The following is a 9,288-nucleotide window of genomic DNA, read 5'->3' as shown; positions in this document are numbered from 1 at the left end:
TCGCATTCCTGGTCAATATCTCTATTTTCAGGTGACTTTCTCCATACGTATAAACTGCATAATTAATTCCAAGTAGAATCAAGCTGGGTTTTATTTCTGCCCATTTTCTTATTAATAGTGGAGATGCTGCTTATGTTGATCATTTTATAGTGCATGCAATTACTTATCTCAATAATTCCTGTCTTGATTTAGAGGTGTAATTGCAGCCAGCTGTATAACAAAGGAAGGTTAGATATTCATTCAGTTTGGATTGGGCTGAACACATGAGATGAAAGGCATACCTAACACACAAAACCAAGCTACTGATTATGAAAAAGTCTAAACAAAAACTCAATTTTTGCATAAGCCAGGAAAGAAACTTTATTAGTTTCATTGATGTGGTACAATAAAGCTGCTGGTAGTAAAATAAGCCCTTTATCCCTGGGCTGTAAGCACAGATAATAATGATGCAAAAAGAAAATAAATGTTAAGGAAAGACACCAAGCTGTTGCATATTTTTCAGTTTGACTATTGCGACTGCTAGAAACAGGAATTAACATTTCTTTTTAGTGTTTTCTACTGTGCATGCCAAACAGGTTCCTTTTGATTGTGTCAGGAAGTATTTCTTGCAGCCCTCTCAGATGACTGCTGTGTTTAAAACTGGTGTTGGACAGGTGGTCATCTGTGGGTGAATGGATTCAGTATTTCCTGTCATGGGAAACTACTTTTCCATCTACTGAATCTTCTACGCGAACTTTGATGCTGCTGCTGCTGCTACTAAATCCTGCTGCGATAAAGAGGAAGCGAAAGAACGATTACAACATTGAAGAATCCCCTCTTTGGAAGTGTTTCCCACTTGTCCACACAGCTGCCTCTACATCTTTACTTTTCTCATCCTACCTCTCCCCTTCATGGTCAATCCTCCTGAAAAAAGATGGCTACAGGGTTGATACAAAACATGTATAATTTCCTATGAAAACTCGCTATGCTGGTCAGTTTTCATAAGGAAATTCAAGGCCCCCTTAACATTGCATACATCTTCAGCTAAAGCTCTGTTGCACGTGTGATCAGGTGCTTACCAACTTGCCAGAGCACACTTAAGGCAAAATAAAATATACATATGCTGGACCTGAGAAAACTGAAGGTTTATGGGGAAAGTTTGACTCATGTCCAGAAAGAAAAGTGGAGTGATTAACAACAATCCCACTAGTCTATAAATGGTTTGATTCTATTATGCCAATTCCATTCAGACTACTACTAAATCCATTTTATTCCTCTCCCTCCCCAGTATTTCAGAATCTTCCTTACCCTCCTTAGGAGCCCATCCTGATCCTGATAGCCTGCCGAAGAGAAGAGATAATAAATTAATGGGTTGCAATGTAACTGAGCAGGGAATCACTGATCTGGTCTGAAGGCTGAATAGCCTTTGATTTGGAACATGTACATTTTGCATAAAGAGTTGAACAGTGATTATCCTTGCATTTGCAAACTGGAGGGCCTTTAAAATATGTATCTTTTAGTTGACTTGTTGGCAGTTATAATGTCTTGGGGCATGTTCATTAAGGCACCGTAATTACAGTCCATTAAGTTTAGTACCTGTAATCACAGGTACTAACTTAATGCACTGTAATTGGCTCTACTGCGCATTAGTGCCAACGCTCACTTTTTAAGTGCTGTTAATGTGTAGTAAACTAATTCTACTGTGCATTAGGACATTAGCGCAGCCTTTTCTTGCCACAGTAATGTGCAATAGAAGTAGTCTACTGCGCCACTAGTATCTTGTGTAGATGTACCCTCTTGTTACAAATCTTAATCCGTATCCTCTTTCACATGTTCCAAAGGCTCAGTCCAGTCACGGTAAGGAATGGAAACAGCAGTCAGTCTAGTCGATTCCTGTCCCGTTCTTGAGAAAGGTATATATTTCTTTTTTTTTTTCCCTACATATTACTTTTACTTCTCTTAATTTTCATTATTGCAAAAATAAAAACAAAGGAGCTTAGTTTCCTCTCAAAGTGGTGTTTCAGTGTAAGCAAAAACTCCTACTAGCATTAAAGATAATGATGTTGATGGATTAGATGGGAGGAGTCTGTAGCAGGTGAAATCAGCTTATTTTAAGTCGTAGTATGGATACATACAGGCATATTTACAACTCTGTGTGCAAAAGCAGGAGAGTTTTAAATAAGTGGTAAAAAGAGACTTCTACAGGTGGTTCTAGGCTAAAGGCCTGACAAGATATTATATTACCTTGTTACAATATCCTAGTCAATTTGAGTGCATTGGCCTTTTCATTAGAAATGGTGTAATTATCAGCTCATTCAATTTGGAAGGTTGCCTTGGGCATCAGCAGCTCCTGGGGTTTTCCTGGGCATCTACTGGCAGTCTACCAAAGGCCAGGTACCCAATCAATATAATTTAATAATCTGTGGTAGTCTTGGCTCAATTTCACCTAATTAGTTTGGAAGTACCATCAGACATGCAGAAAACTGTCTGAGCTTAGGTGTCCCATTGGGCTATTGTGGTTAAGACACACCAGTTTCTGCAGCCAACAGCACATAGGAGAGGATTGTGGCTTAAATCACATCCATCTACTTTTAATTCCCCAGCCCACATGACTGCCCATTGATAACATAGTCAACTAAGTAGAGTCTTTAGCTGGGTGAGTCTGGGCTGAAGGTCAAACTCATCATGCCTCTGGATCTATAATGAAACACCTTAATTGCTCTCCCACTGTGGCCCTGTATTACTGTTACAAATGATGCCATTAAAATTATGTGAATGCCATTGGAGGGAGGAGGAGGGGGTGAGGGTTGAACATAGTTACGCACTGGGAGTCCTGTCCGTCCAACAGCCGACGATATGTGGCAATCTCCTGCTCCAGACGGGTCTTGATGTCCAGAAGCATCTTATATTCTTGATTCTGCCGTTCCATGTCGCATCGGAGTTCAGCCAGCTGTTCCTCTATGCTGGTGATCATGGCTTGGAGCTGTGCCAGCTGGGCACAGTATCGGGATTCTGTATCTGCCAAGTTGGCTTCCAACCCAGCTTTCTAAAATAAAACACAAATCAAAGTGGGCTGCCTTCCACAGAGGGACAAGAAAGGGGCAGAAAGAGGAGTGATTTATGTGCCTAGGCACAGTCCCTTACCATACTGAGCTGGGACTGGAGCTCGATCTCCAGGCCCTGGAGTGTGCGTCTCAATTCCGTCATCTCACTCTTGCTGGTCTGTATCTGTTCGGTGCTGGTGGCTACTTCACGGTTCAGCTCCTCAGTCTGTAGGAAAAACAAAACCAATGGATAAACAAAGGTGAAATGAATTAACAATTTTTGGGTTTCCAAAAAGGAAGGGAGTATGTCCTCACAGCTGAGTTTAAGGATGAGGTATCTGTACAAGTATTGTACCAAGTATCTTGTTGCTCATCTTCATTTTAATGGATATACTTTTCAAATGGTTATTTTGTTGGCCTGCTCCTGAAATGCAATGACAGCGCCTATGAAAGAAGCAGCACCTTCACTGAACACTTCAGAGTTGCTGCTTGCTTTGAGGCTGATACTAAGCAGTGACTTAGTGGTGGTTAACAATGAAGAGAGGATGGATGCGTAAAAACTTGGGAAGTATCAAGATACGTAGTCTCTCAGAGATTGCAGAAATTCTTTTGGACAAAAAAGATGACTGATCTGCAAAAATGGTGTAGTAATGATGTGGTAGGTCAAGTACTTGTTTGTTAAGATAGCTATACCTTAGTAAAGAACCAGGCCTCAGCTTCTCTACGATTTTTGTCAGCCAGTGCTTCATATTGCTCTCTCATCTCAGCCAAAACCTTGGTGAGGTCAACACCAGGAGCAGCATCCATCTCTACGCTGACCTTTCCAGTCATCTGGTTGCTATATTCTCTCATTTCCTGCAGACATGGAAGACAGGAGAACAAGGAAAAAATGTGTGGGTTATACTCTCCCATCGACAATCCTCAGATGTGATATATACAACACAGTTGGAAACATTAGACGTTTTGATTTTTATCATAGAATAATAACATAATATATGTTTGTTTCATATTAGTGTAACTTCAGCATTTTAACTGTTGAGTTCTTTATCAGTTCCTTTTCATGTAGAAAGTTTAGTGAGATGACAAATGTATGGTCATACATCCTGTGAACGAACATTGCTATTTCTAAATGCAGTGCCATGATTGATATAGGCTTACCATGACTGCTATAGACTGATACTACTCTGTGCACTTAATGTTTTTATTTTAATAAAAGATTGGGGGGGGAGCTTGGAAATAATTTTCTTGTTTCTGAATCTTGGAATTGTAGAAAATAAGAACTGGAAGAGACTTCTAGAGGCCTTTTAGTCCACACCTGGCCAGGGACAGAGATGGTTGTCTCACCTGCACTTTAAAACTTCTCAAAACAGAGATTGCACAGAATTTAGGTAATCTGTCCCATTCCTTTGAAGATTCTTTTAAACAATTCGGCTGTGAAGTAATAGCTCTTTTTATACCCCTTCATCCCAAAGTGAATTCTAAAGATGGATGGTTTCCCGCAAGCCGCTGTTTACAATACTCACCTCCTCATGGTTCTTCTTGAGGTAAGCCAGTTCTTCCTTCAGGTTCTCAATCTGCATCTCCAAATCAGCTCTGGCCAGGGTCAGCTCGTCCAGGACCCTACGCAGGCCATTGATGTCAGCCTCAACACTCTGGCGAAGGTACAATTCATTCTCATATCTGCAGTTTAAAGAAAAAAATAGATATTAGAAAGCACATGCTATGTAAATGCCTAGTTTTATAAAACTAGGAAACGTGGGAGGGGGTAGGGAGGAAGGAACAGGAGCACACAGTACACATTGTCTATTTGGAAGATGAAAGAGGCTAGATCTAAAAAAAAAAGTATTTGAAGGCAGCCATTTTGGCCTAGTGATATAAGTTGGGCTGCAGTTTGCTGCTGGAAGGAAGGAGGTAACGTCAGGCTGAGAGGCTGCTCCAGCCGTAGTCAAGAGGTAAGGACAGGGGCTATGGGGTGGAGGTGACCCTTTGTCCTGGGTAAAATGTAAAACTGCACCCTGCTGGGGAAGGGTGGTCTGGTGGGGCTCCTAGTGGTGTGGGAGCCCACAGGAAATGCCAGGCCAGTTACCCCCCTGGTGAAAGGTGGGTTGGGGCACCTTATAACCCCAGCCCCACATCCCTGGTGGTGTTCTAATGAGCAGGGGGAGCCCAGGCTTATTAAGGAGCCCGGAGGCAGAGCTCAGGGTGGGCAGCAGGGGAAAGCCTGGGGCTGCGAGAGAGACCTTGAGTGAGAGGGACGATGTGCAGGGCGGTCCCATGAGTGTGGGTGAGTGAGGAGGCCCAGTGGAGACATAGTGGCCCGGCGAGGCCAGGAGCAAAATAGGCCTATAGTTGTAGAATTGCTCAGTCAACACTCAGGTGAGGGTAGCGGGAGATACCCAACAGACTGCGCCAGGGCTGACTGAGGTAAGGAGAGCTAAGCCCGAAGCTGGGTGAGGCCATGCGGGGTGAGTGTGGCCCTGAGAAAGGGCAGTATGAAAGAGGCTGGGTGAGAGCCAGCAGAGTAAATGGGACCCCAGTGAGAGAAGGGTGGCATGTGAGTGGCCCTCCGGGGCTGTAGACAAGAGCTACAACTGTGTGCCCAGTTTGCTCCAGCCATGAGCCAGAGAAATAACACCAGAGTAACATCTGCGAGGCATGGGACCTGTGGAGGGGAGGTCAGAGCATGAATTAGGCACTTGTCAGCAGGGCAAGTAATGGGTAGCCTCCCGCCTTAGTAACAACTCTCATATTTTTCCATCAAGGCATGGCAGGAGAGTGAAGCAGGTGGTTACCCCAGGAGCAGGGCACCAGGCAGAGACCTGACAAGGAGGCTACCCTGTTACAATGATATATGAAAGTATAAATGCCAATGTATAAAAGTATGACTGCCATTTTTCTGCATGACACCACAAAGTCACTTGATGTTTTGACAATCTTATCAGTCCTCAGATGCAAGATAGATGGACAGTCACATGCATCAAGAGAGTGGTACATTGGCAATTATTCCATTTTGGAGATACTGATAGATCTGAACTTTATGGGTTGGCAGTTTCTAAGAAGGGTTACCAGTAGCTGCCAGTTTACAGTATTTATAAAAGAGAGTAACAAACAGTTCAGTTCATTTGCAGTTCTCCCATTTAGGAAGAAAAGCACGTATTAGGCAGTTTGCACAGTGCACTAAAAGAAAAAGGCTAAGCCTAGAGCTTACTTCACTGCATGAGAAAGCTGTGAGAGTACCTTGGCATCTTGACAACAGTGACTTTATTAGCTGTTATCAATAGTGTCTTAGAACTTCAGAAGCATGGAGTAAGCCTTTGACTTTCCTTTCTGTCTTTTCTCTCAATTTCTATTCCCAAGGAGAAAGAAGTGGTATAAGAAAGAGATTTATCCCTCTATATTGAAAGCAAAGCTCAGACATCTTTGCTGTTAAATCTAGATGCTCATTTTTTTTAGAGAAAGACCAGTACAGGAAGACTATGACAGAAAGTTAAGATCTTTGCTATAATTAAAGAGAACAACATATTGAAAAGCTTGATACAACTTTTAATAACATCTTATCTCCTTTTTTTACTATAGCATATCAGTATTTTTTCCAGATTTTTTTTCTTGTAATTATAAGGAGGGAAAATACCACCCCTAAACTTTCAATTCTACTACTAAATAAGAATATATATTCAATTTCAGAAAAAAAAATACAGGAGAAAAAGAGTGCATAAGATTTACTTACTTCATTCTGAAGTCATCTGCAGCCAGCCGAGCATTGTCAATCTCCAAAATGATTCTGGAATTGTCGATGGTAGCTGCAAGGATCTGGCAATTGAGAGGCAGGGGATGGGGTGGAAATGATAGTGAAATATCAGTGTCAATAGTACGTAGTAGATGGCTACTGAGACATGCAAACGAATAAAGACAGGAGAAAGACTGGATCTGGGTTGACAATTAAAGCATACGTTATGGATTACAACACCTCATTTTATCATATTGCCACTATTTCTCATTATTTCTGTGCATTTCCAGGATTTCTATGAAAGCTACAAAAGAAGATACACATTATTCATATTCTAAAGGTAAACCAGGGAACTGAGTGCAGAATAGACTCCCAATTTAACCCATAGCAAGGGTGGGTGTGTCTGAATGGAACTAGCCTAATTTTCCTCCTCTACCTTGTCCATGCATTGTTTCAGTTCATGTGCATCTAGTGGCAACAATGTTTGATCCTTGTATTTGCTGTTATATTTGTGCTAATATCCTTAAGGATAAAAAAGACATGTGACTAAGAATTAATATTGAAAGTGCATTGTTACACTGCATAGTTCTGATGGTAAAAATGCATATAAACAGAAAATAAACGTGACATTTTATAAGTATGAGTTTTCTTTTGTTGTTCATTCCTACTATAGTACTCTTGTACCAACTTTATATTCCTCATAAGTTAAATAGTGTGTGCTTTTACATCTGGAATAACTGGCAAATACATTTATGCAGAACATTATCTTACCTTATCTCTCCTTGGAGGGTTTCCTTACTTAAGGCTACAAGCTGTTTCTGATCGTATTTACATTCTTTGATTTCTCAACAATGTACTGATACTTTTTAATGAATTCTGTCATGCTTTATTGTCTGTTAGAGCTGACAGATCACTGAAAATAACTCTTCTATTTTCAGTCTAAGATTTTCACTCAAAAAATTAAGAAAAGCTGTTCCTGTCTTTTCTGTCTGTGTGTGCATATCCACAACACACAACTCTTTGGCAAAAAAATGTATTTTTTTTTAAATGATTTTTAAGTGAGTTGAACAACTTGGAATACACATTTCAGCAATTATAGCAAACTATTATCAAAATGCCTTCTAAAGATGAACATCATACCTTGTCTCGGAGGTCCTCAATTGTCTTGTAATAAGGACTGTAGTCCCGGGCTGGGCTAGTGGGACCTTGCTTCTGATACCAGTCTCGGATTTTAACCTCCAAGTCAGCATTGGCCTCTTCCAGAGCTCGTACCTTGTCCAAGTAGGAGGCCAGACGATCATTCAGATTTTGCATCGTTATCTTTTCATTTCCAGAGAGAACGCCTCCATCACCACCACCAAAGCCACCACCAAAGTCAAAGCCACCAAAACCTCCTCCATAGCCACCCCCAGCACCTCCTCCAATGCCACCGTAAAAAGCACTTCCTCCATAGTCCCCACCAAAACCAGAACTATATCCACCACCAAGGCCGCCACCCAAGCCTCCACCATATCCACCAGCTACGGAGGAGGCATACCTAGCAGAAGAGACAGCAATGTTCCTGCCACCAGATCCCCCATGAATAGTTGGAGCTCTGTATGATCCTCCCATTCGAACAGAGGAAACACGAGAGGAGCCACTGCCACCAACCCCACACCCCAGACCACCACCACCATAGCTAGAAGAGGAGCTCCGCATAAAGGTAGTTGCCATTGTAACAGCACTCAAGGATCTGGTGACAGGTACTTATCTAGATGCAGAATCAGAAAGTAAGCCTGTTCACTGTAGTGGTGCTCTATTTATACTTCTTGCAGTGGGTGTGACAAGTCAATCCCATTCTGCTAACCTCCTCACAAAAAATATTCTCCTCCCTTAGGCCCTTCAGGGTGAGGCCAGCTGTAATATTCCTTGTGAACACAGCTGGCTGCACATCTCAAGGGTTTGGGTTTTGTTTTTTAATTAAACAAAAGGTATGATTCAGGGTGAATGTTTTTACTTGAGGCTACAGTTCTGACACTTGGATTATGTTTTACTTGTTTTGCACTCAGGAGTAGAATAAACAGGCAAGTCCCATCACACCCCATTTCATGCATTAACAGAAAACTATTACAATCATATTAAGAAAAAAAAAATCTGCCAAAATGAAGTTTGTTACATTGAAACTACCATTTCTCTCAAATGAACCTTTAGCCATCCATTACTTATCTTACAATTTATTATGATCAAGAATTTGGAATCCAATCGGATGTCTTTTCATTTCTGATCACAGAATCATTTCAAAGTTTGGAACCTCAGTGTTTAAGACATAAAACACATTGTCCTGGTGTGTGAGAGTTTCAGCATACAGAGATCAGTGTCAAGAAAAGAGCGTGCATAGCTAAAGCAAATGAATATGTATTCGGATGTTATGGCCAAGAAAAACAGAAACAGGGGCATGGTAAAAGATTAATGCATTTAAGAGGCTGTTATGAAGAAGATAGGAAAAATTGCTTCCACCATTAGAAAAGTCAAAATAATGGATTTAAAATAAAACAAGAT

The 9,288-nt window shown here is 41.3% G+C and overlaps 1 protein-coding gene across 2 annotated transcripts; it reads right to left on the bottom strand.

Moving 5' to 3' along the window:
• Positions 1–334: 334 nt before the first annotated feature.
• LOC102566571 (keratin, type I cytoskeletal 15) lies at positions 335–8,524 on the bottom strand. Of its 2 annotated transcripts, none has more exons than XM_019476716.2 (8): positions 7,891–8,524; positions 6,751–6,833; positions 4,547–4,703; positions 3,717–3,878; positions 3,124–3,249; positions 2,805–3,025; positions 1,288–1,319; positions 335–763 (listed from the first exon to the last, which is right to left on the bottom strand). In XM_019476716.2, the coding sequence occupies exons 1-8, from the start codon at positions 8,461–8,463 to the stop codon at positions 678–680; spliced, it is 1,440 nt and encodes a 479-aa protein (XP_019332261.1). In that variant the 5' UTR covers positions 8,464–8,524; the 3' UTR covers positions 335–677. The 2 variants fall into 2 exon arrangements, with proteins under 2 accessions (XP_019332261.1, XP_006276725.1); XM_006276663.4 differs by having other exon boundaries at positions 335–766; positions 7,891–8,523.
• Between the last annotated feature and the right edge of the window lie 764 nt (positions 8,525–9,288).

This window comes from Alligator mississippiensis, chromosome 4 (genome assembly GCF_030867095.1).
Source record: "Alligator mississippiensis isolate rAllMis1 chromosome 4, rAllMis1, whole genome shotgun sequence".
Taxonomy (NCBI): domain Eukaryota; kingdom Metazoa; phylum Chordata; order Crocodylia; family Alligatoridae; genus Alligator; species Alligator mississippiensis.
This window is presented reverse-complemented; position numbering and strand designations above follow the sequence as displayed.